Source organism: Pteropus alecto, unplaced genomic scaffold (genome assembly GCF_000325575.1).
Source record: "Pteropus alecto unplaced genomic scaffold, ASM32557v1 scaffold40, whole genome shotgun sequence".
NCBI lineage: Eukaryota > Metazoa > Chordata > Mammalia > Chiroptera > Pteropodidae > Pteropus > Pteropus alecto.
Window position 1 is genome coordinate 2,684,775 of NW_006431919.1, and position 26,493 is coordinate 2,711,267.

Sequence of the window (26,493 nt, forward strand, 5' to 3'; positions counted from 1 at the left end):
TAAAAAAATTTTAATGTCCCCACCATTCAAACACAGTTCTAACATTGGTAGTCTTTAATGCTGTCGGCAATTACAAATGAGTCTCCCTAGCTTGCTTTTATTGATTACTTCAATGTTACTAAATTTATTTTTCCAATGCTTAATGTTATCCAGATTGGTCTAAATAATAAGAGTAACCTGATCATTTTGCACAGTAGGGGCTTGTCCTTGGAGAATATGTGACCATTTTTTAATAACAGAGAAGACAATATCAAACTTAACAAGGACGGTAGAATGATAGTGGCGCAGGATGGAGAGACAAGTTCAGAAAGAAGATGGCTTTCCAAGGCTCTGAACCAGTCAGTGGAAATTCTTTGGGTCTGCCTATGAAAAAGAAGTGCAGGGTGGAAGTGATGAGCCACCCTGTGGCCAGGTGGGCTGTGAACCACTGCAAGGGCTGAGTGTCCCATCTCTGGGCAGGTACTCTGCAGACTACAGGATCTGGGTGTGTTTAGCTGGCCCTTCCGCTACCTGAGCAGGGCTTATGCCTTGAAGTACCTTCTATAAATCCATCAAATAGAAAGTAATACATAAAAGGAGCACACCAGGACTTGGGAAATGAGACAGACACATGCCCCCCCCCCCGCAAACTTTCCTAGGCTGCACAGGGAGGATGATGGTTGAAAATAAGCAGGAAAGGGCTTTTTCAAATGTTCTCTTAAAACAGGCTAAAAGAAGCATGGATCACTCCCATAAATCACAGAGAGTATGAAGAGAATCTTCTTCCCCTGGGAGACTATAGATCTGCCTATAATATCTACTCAGTTATCTAGGGGCATTTTCCCAATTTTAGCAATATTAAGGGGGAGGGAACAAACACCAGCAGGAAGATTGAGGTGGTATCTCAGGTTGACTGGCCTCTGGCTGCCAGCCAAAGTCATGAGAGAGAGAGGGCACTGGAACACCAAAGCAGCAGGGCTGAGTAGGAGGGCCAGATTCAGTGCTGTCTAGAAGTTGGCAGGATGGTTGATCCAGGGGGTGGGCTCAGCTGGGATGATTCATTTCTGTTTCACATGGTCCCTCGTCTTCCAGTAGGCTAGCTCAGGCTTCTTCACCTGGATTGACTCCATATGTACAGCAAGAGATGAAAGCCCTGATGCACAAGCCATCACCAAACCTCTGTTCAGATCACATTTACTAATGTCCTATTGGCCAAAGCAAGTCACAAGGCTAAGACCAGATTCAAGGGATAGATTTCACTTCTTGATGGGAGGAGCTGAAGAGTCACATTGTCAAGAGGAATTTGTGGCCATTTTTTGCAATCTACTACAAGAGCCTTGAACTATGCTTGGCACATAGGAGGTGATCAAGAATGCTTGTTGCAACACTTAAGAGGTAAATAATGTCATTGTCCACCACTTTTCCCCCTGCCATTTGCATATCCAGCGTCTTGATGCTGGAGCTGCGCACACATTGCTGGATTACAGTTTATGTTCCCACTCCTAGTCTTTACTCTTTGAACAGATCCAGAAAAGGGGAAACCCTTTGTCTATCAAATCAGAGTCAGCTTGGGCTGGCCACACCTCCTTCTGCCAGTTGCTGCCACTTGGGTGCCTCCTGGTGGCTCCTCCTTGCATAGCTCCACTCAAGGTGTGGAAGTCACCATGTGAATTGCCAAAGAGTTGGATAGAATGGAGAGCCTTCACAGGGAGAGCTCTCGATGTAGTAAATGGCTGGAGATGGAAAGAAAAGGAATAAACAACAAAAACAATTTTTTAATTACCATCTAGACCTTGTAGCTGGTGAGTCTTTGCTTGTTTCACTGTGACTTGGCCCAGAGAAAAGGTAAGGCAGCAAAATAAAGATAATGCATATATACAAGAGTTCCATATCATTAAAAGTCAGGTGCCGATGGGTGAGGAGCAGTGCCTTTCTCACTGAATCAACATGGTAGAGTTGGAAAAGGTGACAGAGTGTCCTGGCTGGATCAGTTCGTCTAGGGCCTGGTAGGTCCCTGCTACAAAGCCCATGAAGCCCAGGATGCTGATCAGGGCGTCCTTGACGATGGTGAGGGGACTCATGCCCTCTGAGTAGTAGGTGGCGATCTCCAGGAGGGGCGGGATGATGAGGGCCAGGGCACTGCTGCTCACGGAGCCCACCAGGGAGATGACCAGGTCCAGGCGAGGGATGAGGATGGCTAAGATGCCTGCAGGAGATGATATGGGATAAATTGATCTTCTAGGCTTAGCCAAGCTTCTAAAGTTTGTTTTTAAAATCCCTTTCTTAAAACAAAAACCAGTTGTTTCTCATACATTCAGTTACATAAAGAAAAAGTTGAAAGTCCTGTAATATCTCGAATCGTATTCACTAGAGGTCACACATTAAAAATTTTGTGTGTCTCCTTTCAATCACTTTTCAAATATATCGATTCATATTGTTGGGAGGAAACACTTTCCCTTTACCCACTTAGGTTCATTGATGGGGGCCCGCAAATTTAACTGGCAATAGACAGATTAACAAGAAAAAAATTTATTTAGGGCTAAGGAGCCTTCAAATGAATTGGCTCCTGGAACAGCTAAAGATAGGGGTTTATATCCCTATTTCATAAGGGGTGAAGGAGGGGTCAGAGCTTCTATGCAAGAAAAGTAGAAGGTATGACAGTTTCAGATAAAGTTTATTTAAGTAATTACTCAGATTGTGATGATGGTTAGTCTCCTTTCTGGTTGAAAATCTCCCAGAGAGGAGATTTATGACAGCTGTACTTTTCAGAAGATCCTGCTTAATTCAGCAAAGGAAGTTTAGATAAAAATTTTTTTCCTGTCCCCCCATGTTCCTTCAAATGTTTTTAGCTTAAAATAATTTTTATGCCACTAAGGTACATTTCGAATCCCTACATATCCAACAATTAAGCTCTTAATAAATAAATAACACCAAATAACAGTGCTGGGAACTGGACCCAGTTGTTTGGGATCTATCAATGTACAAAACAGAATAATTTAAAAAAATAGCCCCGTCTTCATAGAGCTGACATTTTAATAACATGACTATGAGCACCTTTTGCAAACAATTAGAATGTAAAATTATTTCTAGGAGAAAGTTAGAGCAAGGTCACAGGATCTCTTTAAAAGTGTGTTCTGCAGGTTTTACGCACACCAGAAAACATTTCACAAAGAAACACTAAAAGCTACAGATTTTGAAATTCTATTTTTTTAGTAGGATGTTTTGCAGGCCTGGGCTTTTACTTTTTTTTTTCTTTTTGATGGAAAAGTGTCACCAAGAAAGCCCAGAAGCCTCCCCAGGCTTCCTGTGGTATAAGAGTGAGAACAGGTCTGAAAGACAGGATTCTGACTTCTCCCTGTGTGGCTTTGAAAAAGTCCCTAGTTCTTTCCTCAGCTTGTAGCCTCATCTACAAAATGGGGATAAATGACATCTATCCTTTTAGGTACCATGGTTCATGTTGCAAATGGCATTAAAGTTTTAAACAAGTTAATTAATGTAAAGCACTAAGAAAGTTTTATACTCATATGTACTGATTGGGGCAAGGCATGCAGAAGTCCTAGTTTTAGGCTTCAGGAATTATCATCTTCATATTTGAGACAAAATCCTCTATCTCTCTGGAGTCTCTAAGGTTTCTGAATGGTAATGTCCCTGCCTCCTAGGGTAAATTGGGAACAGATCACTTCAAAGGAAGGAAATCAGTGTCCAGTGAATTATATAGTACAGCAAAAAGCTAGAGGGAGATGCTTAGAATCACGATTAAAAGGGCCACATCATACTCAGTGGAGCAATCTCCATCATCTCCTTTGCCCCTGCTAAAATACTTGCAGAAACAGGGCACCCGGGATCATGGGCCCCGGAGCTGTAAGGGGGAGGGTGGGGCCAGCTGGAGCCAGTGAATGAGCAGGGCCTGTCCTGGGGGCAAGTCCAGTTGGCTACTGCCAATGGGGAATGTGACCCTAGGCTTGCCATGTCATCCGCCCCACCCCACCCCCCAAAATAAATTTGGATTTGTATGTGAGATCTCTCAAATTTTTTATGTTTTATTTTTAAAACTTTTTAGGTGAGGCAACCCTTGGTTGACGTCACAGATTGCAAGGACCTTGACAGCTTACAATCCCTTATTTATTTATTTTATTTATTTTTATTTTTTATGCCTACAGCACCTGGTCTTCCTAGGTGGTCTCCCATCCAAGAACTAACCAGGGCTGACCCTGCTTAGCTTCTGCAATCAGATGGGATCGGGCTTGTCCAGGGTAGCATGGCTGTAAACTCTCAAATTTTTTATGTTGGCCCAAATTTGTACAACATCATGAGGGTCAAACAACATACCTCTACTGCCAGACGAAACACACTGACTGCCATTTTCAACCTCTGTCCTGGAGATGAAGGGTGCTGGCTCTGGCCTTAGATGACCTGGATTCAAATCCTACCTCTGGCACTTCTTGGCCAATTATCACTCCTTGCTTCAATTTTGTCATTTGTAAAGCAGGGTTTATCATAGCACTACCTTATGAGAATTCCTACAGGACTGAATAAAATTTTATAAAATATAGACTAAAAAGAGCTTAGCATGGTGGCTAGCACACCATAGATGTTTGATAAATATCAATTATTATGATTGTTGTTCGATAAGCTGTCACTCCCTCAGGCTGGACAACAGTCAATCATCTAATTAGATGTAAGAATTAGGCTTAAATGACTCACTTCTTGCAAAGCCTTTTCCAATCCCTGAAATACAGTTAGTGCTCAATTAGTGGGTTATAATGCCTATCCTTTATCGTCTGGCTGATTTCTGACAGCCCTCAGGAAAAGAGCAACATTCCGTTCTGCTTTCTACTTACATGTCAGGCAGACCATGGTGAAGCGGATGGATAAGTCCAGAAGCAGTGCCCAGCGCTTTGACACCTGGGAGATGGCAAAGGGAATGATGATTTCTGCAGGGACGTAGAACTGCAAGGTGTAGGTGCACAGGATGCCAGCGACGTAGAGGAGCTTGAACGACTGGTACAGCCTGCAGGACAAACCAGAGCCATGCTTACTGTGGCCACCGGGCTTCTCAGAACATCAACTTCTGACCTTGGGATGGTCCCTAGGGCTGCAAGTGTCCTTGTCTGAAAACGATGGTGGGTAAAAGGAGAGTCAGGGGTACTTGTGGGCCTTGGACTAGAAGCAGAGGGAAGGTGTGATGGGGATGTTGAACTTTATAAAAGTTTTTTTGACCTATGGAGATATGATACATATCTTTAGTCCACAGATGTGGTAGACGCATCTCCCATGTTTAATAAAATTGCGTGTATGTGTGATGTGTATCTCTGTATCAGTGTTCAGGCGATTTCTTAAAGAGGCTAACTTTGGCATTTCTGTTTCTTGCTCACACTAGTCCTGATGCCTGGAACCCCACTTTACTCCATTTCTCACTGATTTCTTGAAATTCCCATCTTTTGAGGAAGTACAACGTGCCAGATGCTTTTAGACATGCCCAACTCAATCCTCATGACAATTCTGCTTTATAAATGTGGAAACCTAGGGTCAGAGAGGTTAAGTAAATCATCCATGACTGTAAACTAGGAGGCAGTGCAACAGGGACATGGACCCAGGAGTGCCAGAGTTTTCCTTGTTTGGACAGAGTTGTCTTGTTAGAGAACAAGATAATCTGTTGTCCCATCCCAATGTACTTTCTTTCCTTGGAAGTCCCCAAGACCTCTTTGCTCCTGAGGGTTCCTTTTTCTGTCCTATATTATATCTGTGTGTATATGTACTATCTGTTCTCCCCCATTCCCACTGGATCATGAGCTGGGGAAGGTAGTGAAGCTTAAGTTCATAGTCTACTCACATCAGTACCCTCCACATGTATCTAGACTGGCATCTGCATATAATTGACATGTAGTAAATGCTTGCTGAATGATATTTATCCGCTTAGGAAAGGAGCCCTATTTGAGGCAAATTAAGCCTCCAAGTGACCCTTAAAAAGGCAGGCATCCTGTAATTAAAGACATGCCTCAGTGTGGGAGAAAATGCTATCCAGTGCTAGATAGGTTCATGAGTCTATTTAAATAGGGCACTGTTGAGGTCTGGCTCAGCTAACTGTTACATGAACTGAGTGCATTTGACCAAAATCTTTTTACAGTGGTCTTCCCAAATTGGTTCTTGTTTTACTGCTTTTTCATCCCAGCTACTCTGACATGTGGATGTGCGCCACTGGCTGTGGCAAGCAAGACTTGGTAACACAGCCTTTGTAAATATAACTGCAAGTGTTGCCACCCACCAACTCCTCTCTCCGTCTCCTGCCTTCCTCCAGCCACCTCCCTCCTCTCCTTAGGTGACCAAGATCTCTCACTTCTTCCCTCTCTTCTTAAATCATGTCCTTCATGCTGAGCTAAGGAGGCCTCACTCAACACGGGCGGCTGTGGTTGAAGGAAGAGCTCCCCGGACAGAGAACCAGAGCCCAGGGTTCCAGCGGCAGCTCTGCTTCAGCCAGGGGAAGCTCTCTAGACCTTGGTTTGCCATCTGTGGAAGGGAGGAGGAAGCGACCTACACCTGGCCCTGAGTCCCACCACCCAAGGGCCCATAAAGTTACCAGCAGTTGGGCAGGTTAAGGGTTATGCTGGCCTTTATGTCATTTTCAAACCGCATGTAGCCAAGAACCCCGATGCCAATGTACAAGGCAGTGATGATAAACATCCCCAAAGACAGGATGGCTGGGAAGCGGCGGGTGTTCTTCATCTTGTTTTCCAGGGGCAGAACCTACAGAAATATCACCATGTGAGAAGACGAGGAGAAAGAGGGACATGAATATAAAGAAGAATGGCACACAATTCTGCATATATACCCCAAAGAATTGGTGGCAGGAACTAGAAAAGATATTTGCACATCCCTGTTTATAGCAGCATAATTCATAACAGCCAAAAGGCTGAAGCAACCTAAGCATCTGTTGATGGATGAACAGATCAACAAAATGTGGTATATACACGCAATGGAATATTACTCAGCCTTAAAAAGGAAATTCTGGCACATGCCAGAACATGGATGAACTTTGAGGACATTATGCTGAATGAAATAAGCCAGTTACAAAAAGACAGATACTGCATGAGACCATTTATATAAAGTACCTAGACTACTCAAATTCACAGAGTCAAAAAGAAGAATGATGGTTTCCAGGGACTGGGACTGGCGGAGGAGGGGATGAGGAGTTATTGTTTAATGGGTACAGAATTTCAGTTTTGTGAGATGAAAAGAATTCTGGACATGGATAGTGGTGATGTTTGCACAATAATGTAAATGTACATTGTGTCGCTGAACCGTACGCTTAAAAATGGTTAAATCGGTAAATTTCGTTAGGTATATTTTACCACAATTAAAGAAAAAAAAAGAAAAAAGGAAGGAAGTAGACCCTGGAGTCACAGGATGAACCCTGGACCATTCGGAGCTGGAAAGGCCCCTTCAGGTTGTCCAGACCAAGGAGCTCAGCCCTCTGGGGCAGCATGATCTAGGCAAATGAATTTTCTTTGGCCAGCAGAGTCTTCAAGACAACAGAATATGATGCCTTTAGGTACAACATTCTTTCCACATTCACCAGGCCCACCGCTCCTGCTCACACTGCCATACCTGGCCTCTTCACCCAGACTGCCTTCCAAAGGTATTTGAGTTTGCGACTCCCAATTTCAGTGCCCTTGCCCCTCTCTGTACAGATGGGGAGGCTGGTGGCGGGGCTGGGACTAGAGCTTCCTGGTTCCCCAGTAGCACATTTCCCCACATACCATGTTCTCAGGACCCTTCCACCCCAGATGTATCTCTGGCTCTAAAGGAATCCAACTCAAGACCAGCCTGCCCCTTGAGCCTGCTGGGCAGCCAAAGGTCACTTCTGTCTTTCAAACCAACGCTATGAAGATCACAACTCTATGAACTGGTACATGTATAATTCTTATTTTATAGATGAAGAAAACAAGGCTCTGAAGATGGAGTAACTTGCCCCAAGTTATACAGCTTGAAAGTAGCAGAGCCAGGCTGCAGACTAGGATTGTCCTCCAAAGTGCAAGGACTGGTTTCCACCCATACTCTTAACAGCATTGTGTTATGTTTATTACTCAATAGGACCTTAGCATCTGTGCCCTTGTACTGTTAATGACTTTTTTGTTCTGCATGCATTCCTCCCCCACCGCCATGCAAATGAAAACTGCTGGTGGGAGTGCTATCAAGGGGTCATTGCTGTGCCTTTCCACTTCCCTCTGAGTTAGAGGCAGGGTCCCAGGAAAAATCCCGAGGATTACGTGGACAGCAGACAGTCTGTCCTGAGCTTTCCCATCCTGTAATACATTTTTGCTGCAAAAATTTTCCAGGCTAAAAATAATCTTTTTACAAGGCCAGATCATTCTAAATAGCTCACTCTCTCTCTCCTCCCACAATAGATAATTAGCCATTTGTGTAAAGTGCAAAGGAGCCTGGACTGGGAGTGAGGAGTGCTTAGTTTTAGCCACAGCTGCAACAGTTCCCAGCTAGTGACCTAGCTCAAATTCCTTTTCCCTCTTCGGGACTTGGGCTCCTCTTCTGTAAAACTGGAGACTGGGCTAGAAGATGTCAAAAGGTAATTTTAACTCTGATACGAATAATCATTAGTTCATAGTTGGTGTTCAATAAGTATTCATTGAACAGATTATCATCATTTAGTTGGAGAATTGGGGTTCAGAGAGTACCCCAGGGCCAAATAATACTGCAACATATTCTGCCTCCAAAGTCATTTGCTCAACCACTGCACTCTGCTTGTTGCCATGACCGTCCACCATTCTAAATATAAAGTGCTTTCAGTTCCATTAAGATGGTGTAAGCACACTCTATCATCTCTCTCTCTCTCTCAATGATTAAAACTAAAAGCCCTGGGAGGAAAACATAAAGCAATGACTCCTAGACTTGAAAAGTATATAACAGCAGGTGGATTAACCAAAACCAGTAAAAATGACCATATGGCAGTGAGTTTCCCGATTTTTTTCTTCCCATATCTCCCAGTTTTGACTCAAGGGAAGCCCAAATCCTAGAACTATTCAGTGGATGCAGACAGATAGAACTCCAAGAAAAACCCTCTTTCTGGCCAGAAGACCTAGAATAGGGGCCCGTCTGAGACAGAGTATGGAGAGAATCCCTACTATTTTTGTTTTGCTTTTTCACTCTCCTGGCTATACCATACCCCAAGTCACGTCCTAGTCACAAAGCAGCATTCTGGTGTATCACTGACCGTGTGGTGGTCACTGATGCCTAAAATTCTGAAACAAACTTCTTCTCTCTGAGCAAAGGAACTAGGAAAAGAAGTTTGGGGAGTCCCTATAGTGTGGGGGGACATCAGGATTGGCTAATAATCTGTGAGTCCAGTGCAAAATGAAAATGCAGGACCCCCTAGACCAAAATGAAGAATTTCAAGATGAGGAAAGAAGAGCATTAAAGCAAGCATGGGATCCTTCCAAAGGCAAGGCCCTATGTGACTGTTCAGGCTGCGTGTTCATGAAGTGGGCCTTGGTACGAATCCCTATTATTAAAAAAAAAGTGTCCCCCTCTCTTTTCTCTCAGTGCTTTAACCCCAGGGTCAGATCTGACAGGAAGTTCACAACAGTGTAGGGAGGCTGAAACTCTGGCTCTCTAGCCAGAGGACCAGAAAAAGGAGCCACTGGGAGCTGATGAGTGTGCAGGAAACAGAGACGGGGGGGCTGGAGAGAGTGATCCCTTAAACCTGTGAATGAAGTTCCGGGCTCAGCCCCGAGCTGCATAAGTGCGGAACTGATGTGAAGCATCAAAGCAGAGCCTTTGAAAATTGAACTATTGTGTAGACCACCATCTACATCCAGATTGGTCCCTGGGTGGCACAGAGCTGGGGTGAAGCCAAATATTACTGCAAAGGCTTTGAAAATTAATCTAATATTGGAACCATGTCTCACAGAAGGTAAATCAGGACTTGTGGTCTGAATCTAACCAGACTGGCTGCTTGCTAAAACAAAAATCAGCATTCTTCAGAAGATTTTAACAGGCTCCAGAGTCTCATAAAATAATATTCAAAATGTATACGATATAGTCTAAAATGACTCAAAATACAAAGCACTGGGAAAATCTCAGTAAGTCTCAAAGGAAAAGACAACAGATGCCAACCCTAAGATGTCTCAAATGTTAGACATATCAAAGACTTTAAAAAAGCTATTATAACCGTCCTCCATGTAGTAAGAAAGAACATTACTGAAATAAATGGAGAAATATAAATTCTCAGCAAAGAAGCAGAAGTAAAATAAAAGAACCAAGTGAAAATTTTAGAACTGGAAAACCACACTGGAAACCACACTGTATGACAGAGCACAGCATCAGTGAACTTGAAAATAGATAAATAGGAATTATTGATTCTGAACATAAAAGGAGAAAATATATTTAAAAAAAAATAAACGGAGCCTCAGAAACAGATGAGACATGTATCAAAAGGTCTAACATTCAGATTATTGGAATTCCAGAAGGAGAAGAGAAAGAGATGGGTGCAGAAAAGTTTTTTTTTTTTGAAAAATAATGGCTGAAAACTTCCCAATTTAGGTAAAAGACATATATTTACAGATTCAAGAAATTAAGTGAATTTCAAACAGAAGAAACTCATAACTATATCAGATATATGATATAATTATTTTAATATGATTTTACTGCTGAAAACCAAAGAATAAAAAAAGAATCTTGAAAGTAACCAGATAAAAAGAACATATTACATATAGGGGAACAATGGTTCAAATAAGTGCAGATTTCTCATCAAAACCATCAAGGGCCAAAGTAAGGGAAACCATATTTTCAAAGTGCTGAAAACAAAACAAAACTGTCACCGTGGAATTCTGTACTGTGAAAAAATATTCCTCAGGAATAAAGGCAAAATGAAGACATTCTAAGATGAAGAAAATGAAGGCAATTTGTCACCAACAGACCAGTTCTAAAAGAAATGCTAAGGAAGGTTCTTCATGCTGAAGGGAAATGATACAAGAGAGAAACTTGGGAATTTGAGAATAAAGTGCAACAGAAATAGTAATTACCTGGGTAGATATAATAGACTATTTTTATCCTAGCAAGATTGTTACAAGTAAGGACCATGTGTAACGATTAAAAAGCAAAAATTATAACATCGTCTGATGGTGTTTTAATGTATTTAGATGTAATACATGTGGGCAACATAACATAAAGAGGAGAAAGTAAACCTATGACTGTAAGATTTCTACAGTTTATTAGAAATGATAAAATATTAGCTCTAAGTAAATCATGCAAAGTTATATATGTATATTATAATCCCCAGAGCAACCACTAAAAATATTACAGAAAGAGATATATTAGTAAAAAATCCAATAGGCAAATTAAAGTGGAATACCAAAAAGTATACAAATAATCCAAAAGACAGCAAGAAAGGGAAAACAGAGAAAAAGCAAAAGGAAAGATAAAACAGAAAACAAAACACAGACCTAATAACCATAATAATTATGTTACATGTAAATAGTGTAATTCCACCGATTAAAAGACAAAGATGGTCAGATTGGATTAATAAACAAGACTCAATTATATTCTATCTGTGACCTAGCAAACTTACTCCCAGAGAAATAAACACCTCTATTCACACAAAAGCCTATACACAAATGCTTATAGTGGCATTATTCATAATTGCCCCAAACTAGAAACAACCTGAATGTCCTTCTGCAAGTGAACTGATAAATTGTAGTATTGCCCCTACAGTGGACACTCAGAGATAGAAAGCAATGAGCTTCTGTTGCATACAAGATGGATCCTAAATGCAACTGAGTGGGAGAAGTCAGTCTCAAAAGGTTACATACCATCATCTCCTGTATATGAAATTCTGGAAAAGATAAGACAATAGAGACAGTGACCAGAAGGTGGCTGGCTGCCAGGGTTAGTGGTGGCAAGGAGAATTGACTACAAAGGGGGCAGGCAGCATGAGGGAGCATTTAGTGGTGTGGGAATTGCTCTGTGTCTTGACTATGGTGTACCTATGACTCTATGCATTTGTCACAATTTACAGAAATGTAGTGCCTCCCCCCCCCGGCAAAAAAAAGTAAACTGTACTGTATGTAAATTAAAAGTAAATTTAAAAATTATATACACAGCACTATCCTTCCTCAAGTATGGAAGCAGAGACTATGCAATAATCTACTGTAAATGTATAGTACTTTCCAGTTTAAAACTTTTTTATGTTTCATCAAATCCTGTCATATAAATTGCACACCTTAATCTGTCTTGATTTTAAAAGACTAGGAAAGACATGCTGATATGAAGATAAATGTTTAATAGATATACTGGGATAAACTAGAGCTCTGTCTAGGGCACAGAAATCCAGAAACCCAGAGTTCCCAGCTCCTGCTCAGAAGGCCACCCGCAGCACCAGGGACATTCCACCCTAATTCAAACCTTACCACGCCAATGCTTTCAAAAGAAAATATGGCTGTTCCAAAGAAGAGAGAGTAGGTCTTCCAACTTGCTATCAGTGGCAACCGGCTGGGGTCTGGGATTTCCTATACGAGAGAGAAATGGGGTAAGATGTTAACTCTCAAAGCATGTTTGGGCTCCTTTAAGACATGGGTGTTCTGAAAGTAGACCTGATTTTTTTTTTTTTTAATTTAAATGTCAAGAAATTCAGAAAACTGCAAAAGGATGTAGGCAAGAATTAAAATTGATTTTAATACTGCCCGATAACAAAGAGCTGGAGGGAAAAAACATTGAAGTATTGTCAAAGTGTTGAAGGATCAGTATCTCACAGAGGGAGTTAGGTTCATCAGCATCCAATAAAAGAATGTCTTACACATGACAGGTTAGTGTCACCTAAAGTGCCTGAGAATATGGAATGTACCACTGTACATTCCATATGGAATGTACCACTGTACTGTAATATGGAATGTACCACTGTACTGTAATAGTGTTAAAAATTACTGTGATGGAGTTACAGTAATATTCTAGGGATTCCTCCCCACCCAAATTAGTTAAATATGAAAGTTTCCTCTTCTTCGATGAGCTATAAATTGAAGGAGAGAAAAGTGTATGAAATAAACACGTTATGTACCCTGCGACCTAGAATATGAAAATCATTACGGAACCATTCCTCTAATTGGGCAACGTCTGAAAATAAATCAGAGGTAGCTATCTCATTGGGAAATTCAATTCTGTGGAATTTATCAATATTGCCTTAAGGAATACAATACTTATCCATAGTTATCCTAAAATATTTGACTTTGTTGTTTTTATTAAATTTCGTGGACAATATAACTTTTTTTTCCTTGTGCCTTCTAAAAGAGAAAAACATCAGAAAGGTATTAGGTGTGCAAAGGGGCTTCTGGGATTTAAATTTTTATATAGTCTTGTCCATTATAAAATAAAAATTAGGAAGGATAGAAAAGTAGGAAATTGAAGGAAAAAAATCAACCACAAAGACATTGTCATTTACATCATGATAAATTGGCTCAAGTAAGCCTTTCAAGACTCTCTATTTACATCTCTGTGATGAGACAGGAGGCTTTTTTTGAGTGGCCTACGGGTAATTTTGGGTGCCTGGAATTGTTGCCTAGAGGATGTAAGACTATGGGTAATTCGACAAGAAGATGCTGCTTTTTATCTGCCTTTTGCTGCTATCCAATCATTACAGGAATGATCTATAGTAAACTGATCAAGATGTTTTCCTTGCGAAGCATTTTTTTAAGCCAGAATTTGACATAAAATGATTATTGGAGAAGCAACACGGAAGAGGAAATATCCAGAGGAATGAGATTTCACAGAGACATCTTTGTGGAAGAAATGCTACAACGAGGTGGGTACTAGGCTGAAGAATGGGGTAAACACTTACCTACCCTTAGGGCTGGCACCAGGTATCAGTTTATTATTGATAAAAAGCTCTGCCCCCTGGAGCAGTTAGGTGTGTGCTGTGCACTAACCTGGACACTGTACTGGGCGATGATGACCAGGCTGAGCAGCATGCTGAGGTTGGCCAACATGGAGAAGATGGATAGCACCCGGAGGTTCCGGATGAGGGCCAGCAGCACCAGGACGGGCAGGAAGGCAAGCATGTACAGTCGGGAGTCCAGGGTGGGTGTCAGAATCACTGTCTCGTTGTAATGGCAGTTGTTCGTGGTGCCATTAATAGCTTCCACTACCTGCGGAAGGAATAGGAAAAGCAAGTCAACAAATCTGTGCATGTGATTAGCTCAGTGTCTGACCCATGATCAAACTCCCTCACAAAGAGCTGGAATGTCTCACGTGAGTTAGGGTGAATTTAGGACTTCTTACTGTAAATCTTCTGCATAAATAACTTTAATAAAAAAGAAACTTAATTAAAAATAAATAACTGGATTTATAGTGGCTATTTGTTGGCTGTTGGCAACCTAGCATCATTCCTCCTGATTCTGATTTATTTTTGGTGAATTCTCCCTTATCTGAATACAAACTTGGAGAACTGTAAGCCAAAATCATATGGCAAAGCTAAAGGACTGGCCTTTAACACAAACTAGGGCACTCACCATCTCTCCCTGAAATCTGAATCTAAACACCTAGCAAAATAACACAAAGTCAGAACAAGGAATGTAAAAATTAATTCTGACAAGGGATCCCTGGGGAGGCTGCTTGTCAGTTCTATATACATCCCCCTAACTGCCCTGGTTCTTGTTCTTTTCTGAGAGCCTTTTTTTTTTTTTCTTTTCTTTTCTTTTTTTGCTTTCTCCATCATTTTGGAAGTTAGCCAATATTCTTTCACTAAACTTATTTTCTACTTAAGTTCCCCAGCTATGTCTTTTGCTTATAACAAAAAGACCCATCACATACTATTTCTTAATTAGAACAATACTGGCTTTTTGAGTGAGAGAACTCTTCCTTAGGAGGACTGGACCATTTATTGCAGGAAATTTATCATTCCTACCCCCTCCCCCCAATAAAAGCTATTAGTATCCCCCAATTATTGTGATAAACAAGAAACACCCTCCTGCACACAGTACAAATACCCCCTGGCAAAGTCAGGTGCAGGGGGTGTATGGTATTACTCTCATTTAGAATCAGAATGATTTAAATGATACAGTCTTATTGTGTAAGTGATACAACTCATTCCAGAACAATTAGAAACTAGAGTCAGGCAAGAAGAAAATGTAAAGCAATGATAATCTCGGTACCCATAGGTAGCCATAGTAATGCATCTATACATTTTCCATATAATACCATAAATGACATGTATTATACGTATGCTTTTACAGGACTGCAATCCCAGCATACACTCTTATTTTAAAATGCCCTTTTCTTTGAACAACACACCATGGCTACTTATATGAATCATTCAGTCCTGTCATTTTCTGATTCCTTACTACAATAGGAAAATACCTAGAGCATCAGCCAGGCATTCAAGGCCCTCCATCAATGGGCCCCATTCAACTCCGAAGGCTTTTCCTCTCCCTCGGCCCACACTTTCCTCGCCAACCTATCGTATCGTCTCTCCTGAGCAAGTTCCCTATGTTCCTGCCTCCAGGTGTTCGCTGTTCCATTCTCTCACCTTGGCTGCCAACAACACCCTTCAACACTCAGCTCAGATGCACCTCCCAAGGGAGCCTTTTCTTCCCCAGCAATCTATTCTTCCTCTGCACATTGCTGCCCCTCAGTTCACAATTAAGCACCCTAACCTCAGAGTGGTGTTAGTGGTGTCCTGCGCCAAAATATCATATTAACAATATTTAACCTTTTTTATGTTTTGGAACATTCTACTTAGCCTGTAAAGTCCTCGAGACAATGCTTGCTTTGGCTCTAGACAGATGATAAATTAAGTTCTGCTGGTATCAGATGATTTCCAAGCAGCAACCTGGTAACATGTTTTAAAAGCCTTCAAAACAATCAAACTCTTTGACTCAGTAATTTTACTTGAAGCACTATAAACTAAGGAAATAAAGGGATATATTAAGACTTGTACAGATTATAGTAGAAAAACAGATTTTAGTAGACAAATAAAGGGAAACAAAGATCATATCTAACAATAAAGGACTAAGTCATGATCAACCCGTGTGATGAAATATTATCAAACTATTAAAAATTACATTATGAACCATAAAGAAATTTCAAATGCTAACCAGTTAATACTAAGTTAAAGTGATTACTGTGAGTGATTGGATTAAGAATAATTTTGTTTTGTTTTGAGAAGCAATATAGCATAGTGTTTAAGAACTTGAGCTCTGATGTCAAAAGGCCTGCATTTTTAACTTTGGCTCTGTGACCTTATACATATTATAGAGTTTATAGTATCAGTTTTCTCATCTACAAAATAGGAATAACCACAACACCTACTCTGATAAGGTCATGGAGAGAATTAAATGAGGGAAAGCATATAAAACGCTCAGCACTGTATCTGACACATAATAGAAGCTAACTCTAAATGCTTACTATTTTTTCCCTTTTTGTGATTTATTTTTACATTTCCAAATTTCTAGTATTACCATAAGCAGAAAAATAAGAAAACCCTAAAGAATAGTTTTCTTTTTTAAGCTAATTGATTGACTAAGGATGGCCTCTGTTATTACCCATATTATTTTGCTCAAATTGTTATGAGGTAACTTCTGGATTAGATTGACGGAACTTGCTGGGGACCACAACTGTTAAACCATCACGATTAAGCAACTAAAGGTAGATAAACATGGCTCAAAGAAGATTAGGTATTATCCCCAAAGACCCACATCACTTTTAGAAGAGTTAAGGAAGATTTAGCTCCAAGGTAAGATTGCAAAATCCAAAATTCCTTCCAGTCTAATTTTAAAGACTAACTTTGAGGACAGGTCCAAGATACTGAACAAAAGGTATTATGGAAAAAGTAAGCACTTACAGAAATCTGCAGATATATGCACTGGGGAAGTCTGGATTCTTTGATAGCATCTAGTTTAACTTTCTTGTTTATACTGATGAGGACACCAGGTCCCCCAAAAGAAGAAGCCATTTGTTGCACAACTAGCAGAGGACCCTCCTTTTTCATGACCTTTTCCTCCCACCTTCTCTAAAAGACTCTACCTGTTTTAAATTATCAGCCAGAAACACAATGTACACACAGCAGAAGCCCAGCTGGGTGAGTATAAGGAAGAAGCTCACCATATGCCTGGAAGAGAGGAGAGAGAAAGAAAGAACACTTATTATAAACAGAAGAGTTGGCTCGTCATTTCCATTTTTGTCCCCAGGGATTGGTGGCTCTGTACCAGCACCCTCGTTCATGCCACCACAATCAACAATGGGGCAGTAGTAAGAAGTGAGGTAACAACAGTTCTTTAAAAATAAGTCTCAACAACCCTCGCATTCTCAGCTCCGCAAGTGGTAAAATTCTTCATGGTTAGGAACCTATCTGTGTGCTTGGCTCTGTGGTATTTCTGGTAATTGATACCCATTGATGTAGGGCAATTGATACTAATTGATGTAGGGCAGTAGGCACAATATTTTTATTAGCTATCTTTAACATTAAAAAATTTTTTTCTACCACATGCCGGACACCATATTAGGCACTGAACATACACAGACAAATAACACATCGTCCCTTCCTCTAGTGGTTTATAGATTACTGGGCGAGATGGACCAAAATTAATACGGTGCTAAGGGCCATGGTCAAAGGGTACTTTACCCAAATTATAGAGCAGATAGCCTTCTTAGAAAAACCAATATTTGAATGGGAGTCCCTTGGGAAAGGGAAGAAAGATAAAAGAAGAGGAAGAGGAGATGGAGAGAAGAGAGGAAAGAACATTTCAACAGAGGGATTAGGCAGATTTCTCTAGCTGCCATGTGAACACCCAGGGGCAAGACGACGGTGGGAAGACTGGATAGCAGATTCTTACAGTTATGGAGGTAAAAGACAGCAGCTGCCTGAACAACAAAGTGGCCATTAGGATGAGAGAATTAAAGCATTTTAAGAGATACTAAGAAGCTAGAACTTACAGAACCTGGTTGAGCACCTACATCTGGGGGAAAAGGAAAGGAAATGATCTAAGGTGATTGACAGGTTTTTAGCTTGGACAACAAAATGAACCGGGCAACTCAGAAGGAAGAACAGGTTTTAGGGGAAGGAGAAGAAATGACACATTCAGTAACTGAATTGTAAAGCCTGAGGTTCCTACAGGAGATATTCAGAAGACGACTATAAATTAAGGTCTGAAAGTGTTGATTTGTTGGTAACGGACAAAGTCTTGAGCAGGCAGATCAGCACTGAAGAGTGTGCAGAGGGAGAAAAGGAGAAGGCAGCGTTCCAAACCCTAGAGAACACCAACATTTAAAGGAAGGATAGAAACAACGAAGCTGCAACAAATGCAGAGGAATGATCAGAGAAGCAGGCAGGAAACCAAGATGACAAAGAGTTTAATAGAAGCCAATAGAGACAGAATGTTTGAAGACGAGAATAGTTAATTGTACCAAATGCTGCTAAGAGGTTCTCCAGGGCAAAGAAGGTACAACAAGGAGGTCTTTTAGGACACTGGTGGAAAGAACTTCTGTAGAAGTATAAGGACAAAAAGCCAGGGGACCCATGAAAGAGGTGTGAACGGGATATGGAGACGTAAAGTCAAGGGGTGGGCTGTTCTTTCACAAAGCTAGTGTGTCAGCCCCAGTGCCGATTTCGATCATTGCAGACCCATTGTCTAAAGCACTTCCTGACACATTGCAGGTATTAAGGAGATATCTGTTGAATAACAAGAAGTTGAATATGAGTCAGGATGGTGGCTAGAGGATAGTGTAAGGTACAGGAAGCTTTATTATTTTATTAAAGATGGAGATATGTGAACACATTTAAATGTTGAAAGTAAGAGTCCATCGTTCAAAATAGAAGCTCGAGTGATAAGAGAAGAGATGATCAGTGGAGCAAGTTTCCTAAAAAGAGCAGGAAAAGCTACTTTACGTGCCCAACAATAAGTAGAAGGATTTGAGGGGTAGTGAAAGGCATAAACCTCCTCTTTGGTGAAGGAATCGGGAAAATTCAGGTTATCATCCCATAACCTTTTTAGTCTGATCATTAGCTGAATTTATTAATTCAGTATGTGAGTGGGCTTTGGACCAGGGGAGGTGCCAGACTCATGATGCTCTGTAGACTACACTGGGCAGCGCACACCTCAGACACAGCAGTGGTTGGGGTATCACATCTCAAGAGAGACTTCTACAATCTGGTGCTCAGAAAAGAGTAGAGATGGGGATGGGAACAGGTCTGAAAATAAAGATGAAAGAGTAGATTTAGTCCCAAGTGCGAGGGGACTGAAGGGACTGACTCGTGTGTCATCCCTGAAGGCATAGAGGTGGAGTTGCAGAGGGAAGTCTTCAGCTCACCAAAGGGTCATTAACACCTTGGCCTTTTTCTCTCTTTTCTTCTCACTACAAACTCACCCCCCAAGAGACCTCTTCTGCCCCCTGGCTTCATGGCTGATGACTTTAGTTCTGTATCTCCTGTGTGAAGATAGGTTCAAACCTATGCAACTACTCACTTGACATCTCCACTTGAATATATCTCTCAGGCTCCTCAAACACAACTTGTCCAAAACAGAAGTCATCAGAAATCTAAAAAGCAACCTTGACTTTTTCCTTTTCCTACAATCCCAAGATCCAAATCATGACCAAATTCACTTTTTTCCACCCCCATGGCCACCAGCTTGGTCCCAGCCATCACTGCCACCTGCCTGGACATTGTTAATAGCATCCTTATGGGTCCGACTACTCTATTCTTGCTCCTCTACAATCTATTCTCCTTACAGAAGCCAGACAGATCTTTAAACAGTGCAAATATGACTATTTCCCTGATTAAAACCTCCTAATGGCTTCCTGGTTGCTTTTAAGAAAAGAATGAAACCTTCAAGAGGGTGAAAATGTACAGCTTGATGGGCCCCTGAGTCCCTCTTTAGCTTCATCTCCCTGACTCTCTGCCCTTGAGCTGCCTGATCTTTCTCTACCTTGAAACTGCCACATACTCCTTCCTGCTTCAGGATCTTCAAACTTTGCTTTTCCTTCCTCCTGGAAGGTCCTCCAGGCCCCTGCCCACTTTCTCAGTGTAATTCCTCATCCTTAAGAACTCCTTCCTTCAGAAGTCATCTCCTCTGAACCATCCTAGGAAGCCCACCCACATCTCCTTACCTGCTTGGTAGCAACTAGGACTTCTTTCCTCCATTGTACTTATCTCAGTGGTTATTAAATAACTGTGTCCTAAACTGTGTAATGCCTTTCTTTCTCACTGCACTATGAGTTCTGTGAGGGCAAAGCCTTGTTTCTCATAGTATTTCCTGGGCCTGATACATATCCAGTAGCAACTGGATAAATGTGGTTTAATAAAAATAACATTAAATATTATTAAATATTAAAAATATTAAATATTAAAACTGCATAGCAAAGGAATGAGCACCCTGTCACTGGAGGTATACAAGGAAGGGGCTGGATCAGGAAGGTTGCCCATAAACCCCTTCCATGTGGAAAGTCCGACATTCTGTGCTACCTGAGCCACCATTGCAGGGAAGAAGGCATCCCTGCCAGCCACGTTTCCTTCTCCTGTATCCTAACCCCTCCTGGCAAAGCCAGAACAAGGTACCTTCCCCAGTGGGCGTGTTTCCGAAGCCAGGCGCTGGGGCTGGCTTCCAGTCCATGCATCACTGTATCCGCATAGTCCATGAAGGGCCTGTTAAGCCTGCAGGAGAAAGTACATACACAGTTACCAAGACGCGGTTTAAACTAAGATCATATACTGAAAAGTCACGAGACACGTAGCAAGGCAAGACCCAGCTGGAGTGGAAAGACCACTGGGGCAGTGATCCGGTGACCAAAGTTCTAGTTCAGATGGTATCTCCTTGGTGGCTAGTTTTCCTTACCTGTCAAGTGGGGCAGTTATTACATAGCAAGGGTAATAATACACGCCTTGCACTGGTACAGTAGTTTTCATATCAGTGATCCCACTGGATCCTCATGACAACTCTCTGAGGCAGGGCTAGGCATGGATTGTTAATGCCCAATTTAGAGATAAGTCATGCAGATACGCACAGTGGCCTGACTGAGCGCACCTACTGAGTTGCGTGGCAGAGCCTCCCTTTACATCCCTGCCCTGAATGCTTTTCTCCTTTTCTTGGCCTTGTTGGGGGAAATGAAGAAATAAACTCTTGTTATGTGCAGAATGTTTCTGGGATGTCCCTGAAAACCGAGTACCAAAGGAACTGATATGAGGATGCCGTTTTCCTCACCTGTGGCAGAAGTGCTGGGCACACCTGACCAGGATGTGCATACAGTGGCAGGCGATGAAGCCCATTGCCAGCAAACTCAGCGGGCCCATCTGGAGGAAGGGGGAGCCAGGGGGCAGGGAAAGAAAGAAGAGAATAAATTTGTGAAGGACACTGTGGGGAAGGATTTGGTAGTGCAGATGTCATTCAAGACTCAAAGAACTTTCTAGCAAACTGGTTTGCAAACTCTTTTTAGCAGTAATGGCTGTTCTTTCAAAAATAATCTCAAGCAGTAATCCAATAAAGTATGTAAAGCAATGACAATGGGGTGCTGTGACAGGAGTAGGCGATGCAGAATTTTGAGTTTTATTGGCTTCTGAGGTGTCCCTGAGAACTAGAGCTCTATATAGCACAATTAGAAAATCACAGTCCAACCCCTGCAGTCTACAAGGGAAGAAACTGAGGCCCAGAGAGTGGTCAAATGACTTGCAAAAGCCACTCAAATTCTATAGCAGAGCCAAAACTCAACCCCAGGCTACATGTCTAGACTCCAAGTCTGGACCAAGCTGTCTCCCAGAAAGACTGCTCATTGCAAACCATCATAAACCCTTAAAGCCTCTCCTCTCACCTCCCTGCTATAACCCTGTCATGCTGGCCCCAGGGGTGGCAGCCTTCCTTACCAGGATGCCTGCATTCTTCACAGCCAGGGGTAGTCCCAGGATCCCTGTGCCCATGTTGCCTTTCACCAGGTGAACCAAGGTCTGGAACGCTCTAAAGGAAAGTGAAAAGACATGAGGATGTGGGTATGTGGAGGTGAGGAGATCTAACAGATATTCCCTCACAGCATGCCAATACCTGAGTTAAAATGGATAGGTAGGCTCCTGGCCACCTCTCAGTCCCCATGGCCTTGCCTGGCACCTCTGGGTCTCCTGCAGGGTGACCAACCATTCCAGTTTGTCCAGAACTGTCCTGATTTATAGGACTCAATATATGCCATTGTAACACTTACTATATAATAGATACTCAGCTAAGTACTTTGTATGTATTATCTCATTTAAGCCTCTTATTCAGGCTAGGGAGTAGATGAGGAAACTGAGGTTAGAGGCTGTTTTAGTGACTTGTCCAAGGATATACTGGAGAGCTAGGATTGGAACCTAGGACTGCTTCAGAGTCCCTGTTTTTCACCCTACTTCTACTGGACTGCCTCCCAGAAACAGGCCCAGACAGATGAGTAAAGGGACACCCCATTTCATAACCAGGGAAACTGAGGCTCAAAGAGTGGGCAGCAAACAGCCTAAGGTCATAAAACTAGTGGCAGAGACAGGATTGAACTCAGAGAAAAGGGAAAAAGGCAGGCAACAAAGAGAAATCATTGCGACTTTTGAATAAACAGGTCAAATGACTTGGATTCCCAGATGCGGTCTATTGAGACAGGGTCATTTGGGAACTGGGCTCTAGAGGGATATTTTTTCAAATATCCCTCAGGCCAAGGCATCAAACTGAGGAATGGCATGACTCTTCCCACACCAACAAAACCAAAGACAAACACTCAGACCCTTTAAGGCAGAAGCGAAGCTTATCCAGAGGACAAGGTCTACCCCTGTAGAGATAAAGTTCAAAGGAGGTGCCCTCTCTGCTGATGAATTACAAAACAACTTATGTTTATACCTCTTTGTACTTGGACCAAGTTAAACCAAGGTAAGTACTGGATTTGCATCCACAGCTTTAGAAACCTTGGAAATCCCCCATGATGGCCTTCCAGAGAGACTTCTTGTGAAGAGCACTAGGGGTATTCTGGAAAGAGCCTGGCCTCTCGGGTTGGACAAACCAGAGATTAAAACCCAAGGCCACTACTTAACTAGCTGTGTCATCTTGGGCAATGTGTCCACTTTGCCGAGTCTCTATAAATGTTAGGAGGAAAGATATTTTGAAATAACTGCCCTAAGCACCCATGCTTTACGTTAATCCCTAACTCCTCTAGCTTCCTGAGGGAGGATCTACCCATTGATCTATTAAGGTTAAGGGTTAAAGAGAACAATTGGGGGAGAAGGAAGGTGGAGAGTCCCTGCATGCCATTCCCTCCCTGTGTCAGCACTGTTGACACAGCATAGTACCCCGTGGCACTCCAATGCTGTGCTTATTTTGCAACTAGGAAAGGGTCAGCGGGTTACTTTGGAAATTTCTAACTAAAGGGCTTGGGAAATCAGAATTTAACTTTAGGCCACTCAGCCTACTTAAAAACATAGTGTGGTCAGCTGTGTGAAGCACTGGGCTGGGAGGCAGGAAACCTGGGTTTTAGCCTCAGCTCCTTTGGTGACCTTGGACTGCCATCCTATTCACAGTAGCCAACACTTCCAGACACTGCACTTGAGGGTTGTGTGTGTGTGTGTGTGTGTGTGTGTGTGTGTATGCAATTCACTTGTGCAGCCATCCTGGGAGGAGCAAACTGTCATCACCTCACAGAGGAGAAACTGGGGCACAGACAAGTTCTATCACTTGCTCAAGCTGGTAAGCAGCTAAGTGGGAATTGGAACTCGTGTCTGCTGGGCCCATAGGTACCATGCTTACCAGACTTGTGTTACTGCTTCCCTCCAAACAGAAGGGGCCCACGTTCTCATTTGTTTTATCTCTTGGATTCTTAAGTAGCTGAAATTGCCACCAACCCATATGTTAGTTCAGGACACAAGAGTTAGTTGGTTCTCTCAAGACCTCTGATTGAGAAATACTCCTATTCAGCAAGGGATAACCCCAAGGCCTAGAGAGTTCACTCTCAGGGTGAAGCATTCTTAGCAACCCAGAGACAAGCCTTGGGGCAAGAGAATCTGTCTCCATGCCAGTCATTGTGCCTACCCCTAAACTGACCTGTGGGGTGGCAGTGGAAAGGGGCTTTGCCTGCCCCTTATAGTAACTTTTCCCTCCTCTACATCCCTCTGGCCCCTTCAGATTTAATTTCTGCAGGTAGCCTCCTTAAATTCACACTGCCACCGATTTATCACCTTTTTGCATATGAGAAAACTGAGGCTTAGAAAAGGGAAGGCAGAGTCACAACTTGAATGCAGGTGTTCTTTCTACTACACCAATGGGATCAAAATTTCCTTCTTAAAGCAGCAGAACTCTCCACCGCCATGCCAGCCCACCCATTTTCCTCACTGAACTACTGTTCTGCTTGAGTGGTGAAGGCCAAGGGAGCCTCCACCTGCCGCTTGGCTTCCTGCCTCAACTCAGCAGAGCCCTCCTTGTCAGGGTTTGAAAGACTCATGAGTGATCCTCTCTCTTCCCCCTACCCCAAAACACACCCCAGGGAGATAGAAGAAACTAGACTCTCCTAAATACCGTGGTTCTGATGTCATCACCGCAATTCTCAGTTGAAGTAGAGGCCAGGGTAACTGGCCTCCAAGAAGTTGGGGATCCTGTCCCTCCCCCAACATTATCAACATTGGCAAGGAGCAAAACTGACTTTAGGGCCAGCACTGGATTCCAGCTCCCATCCTGCTAACAACCTAGTGCATGGTCTGGGGTAACTTAGACTCAGTTTCCCCACCCGTGCATGTTGAAGGCTGGTTCACTCTATCCCAAGGGCTTTTTAACAGTCTCCACTCTTGCCCCTTTAAGCTCTTGTCTTGACTCAGCCTACAACTGCCCCTTCTGCAACCATGGTTTTCTCATCTGCATGATGGGTTGGGGTCAGGCACCCTTCCCCCCTGCCCCCCGACTCCTGCCAAGGGTTTTTGCCAGTGCAAGCTTCAGGGCTAGAAGGTGGACATCGGGATGGCAGGAAAGAGTACTCACGTTATGCCCTTGGTCTTCTCCAAGCTGGGCAACTCAGAAGGGCTTCCATTCAAGAGACTGAAGTCCTTGTTCTGCAGCTTCTTGGCACTTTCAGGAGGTGACCTGAGGTCCAGTTTGAGGTCAACAGCTTCCTGGGAACTGCTAGCACTCTTGGTCCCGGGCATGACTGCTTCAGAAAGAGAGGGCTCTGGGTGATGAAGAGGTCTGCATTAGGAGGCAAGCAGGAAGGTGTCTAGTTAGGTGCAACCCAGTGGCTCACACCTCATTCACAGGCTCTGGACAAACTGGAGAGGCCCCACCCACCTCCCCACCCCGCTCCGTGGGTGCTCCTCCTGCCCCAAGAAGCTGAGGAAGAAGAGCCAATTGGGAGGAGGAGGAGAGGGGAGGGATCTGGGAAGGGAGTCAGCTACCCTGACCCTGCAACAGTGACTAGTCAGTGATCATTTCAATAACTAATACTTATTTAGCACTTCACTAAGAAACAGATACTCTTCTAAGCGCTTTACCTATATTTTCTCATTTAATCCTGCACATTAAATAATGAGATCAGGTTCTGAACAAAAGGAACATGCCTAAGTTCACATACCTAGCGAGTGACAGAGTAAGGACCAGAGCCCAACTCGTCACACTTTTTAAACAGAACACTATTTCTGCCTCCAAGAGCATACCTACACATTGCCACCTCCTTATTCATCCCAGGGCAGGGGCTGCAGGTCTGCTGTAAGGTATCCTTCTGAGAGCTCCCCTTTCTTGGAAAATAGCTGGCGGGGGAAAAAAGCAATCACTCACCTCTAACTGCTTCTTAGCTTTTGTGAGGCTCCAGGGAGAAAGTAGCGGAAAGCCTTTTGGAAAACAGAGAGAGGCAGAGATTGTAGAACACCCAGTCGCATTTCACTGGGCAGGACACTGGGCCAGGAGAGGGTGTGATTTGCCTAAGGTCACACATGCCATTCAGGATAGAACTCTGCCGCTAAAAAAGACCCTGGGGGTTTCTCTAGTGTTCCGTTCTCTGTCATCATCTCTACTTCAGTGACAGAAGAATGGGCCAAAATTTCCTCCTCCCTCAAAATTATAGCATTTTACTCAAGCCATACCACTCCCTGTACCACCACCTCCTGTGCCAAGAGCTGTACTTAAATATCTCACAGTTAAATGGTAGCATCCGAGACAGATTTGTCTGGGCCCCTCCCTTAAATGAGACCCTTTCCAAGGTCCTGTATGAGATTTTGAATTTGTAATTTTGCATTCTTTTCCCTAAAGAGGCCCTCTCTACCCCTTACCCCCTCCTCAATGGTATAAGCTTCAGGCTCCACAAAGCCTGGCTATATCTCTGGCTAGCACTGTTATTTTGTTTTTACAGATGTGGAAACTGAGGCTCAGAGAGGTAAAGAATAGCTCGTTTAAGGTAAAGACTAATCCTCGGTAGAGCCTGAAACTCAACCCCAGCCAGATCGTTTTATGCCTTAAGCCTGCAGCCTTGATCACTACACTGATCCCTTGCTCTGAATCCTCACCCCACCCTTCTACTGAATCAACTGAAACACTTGCTGTGGTT

At 42.8% G+C, this 26,493-nt stretch overlaps 1 protein-coding gene and 1 pseudogene across 1 annotated transcript; both read right to left on the bottom strand.

The window, feature by feature from the left end:
* Nucleotides 1-1,650: 1,650 nt before the first annotated feature.
* Nucleotides 1,651-25,192, bottom strand: LOC102894454 (proton-coupled amino acid transporter 2). Its single transcript, XM_006906426.3, has 10 exons — nucleotides 24,939-25,192; nucleotides 21,830-21,920; nucleotides 21,174-21,262; nucleotides 20,531-20,626; nucleotides 17,002-17,086; nucleotides 13,908-14,126; nucleotides 12,399-12,497; nucleotides 6,557-6,723; nucleotides 4,821-4,990; nucleotides 1,651-2,185 (listed from the first exon to the last, which is right to left on the bottom strand). The coding sequence occupies exons 1-10, from the start codon at nucleotides 25,100-25,102 to the stop codon at nucleotides 1,914-1,916; spliced, it is 1,452 nt and encodes a 483-aa protein (XP_006906488.1). The 5' UTR covers nucleotides 25,103-25,192; the 3' UTR covers nucleotides 1,651-1,913.
* Nucleotides 4,131-4,249, bottom strand: LOC112475291 (annotated as a pseudogene).
* Nucleotides 25,193-26,493: the final 1,301 nt, after the last annotated feature.

What these genes read in the sequence shown, in the direction of transcription:
- LOC102894454 (XM_006906426.3), bottom strand. Translation starts at nt 25,102, where the DNA reads ATGCCCGGGACCAAGAGTGCTAGCAGTTCCCAGGAAGCTGTTGACCTC. An exon ending in GAGAAGACCAAGGGCATAAC is followed by an intron (nt 21,921 to 24,938) that starts GTGAGTACTCTT and finishes ACTTTCCTTTAG; the next exon opens with AGCGTTCCAGACCTTGGTTC. An exon ending in GCCCAGCACTTCTGCCACAG is followed by an intron (nt 20,627 to 21,173) that starts GTGAGGAAAACG and finishes TTTCTCCTGCAG; the next exon opens with GCTTAACAGGCCCTTCATGG.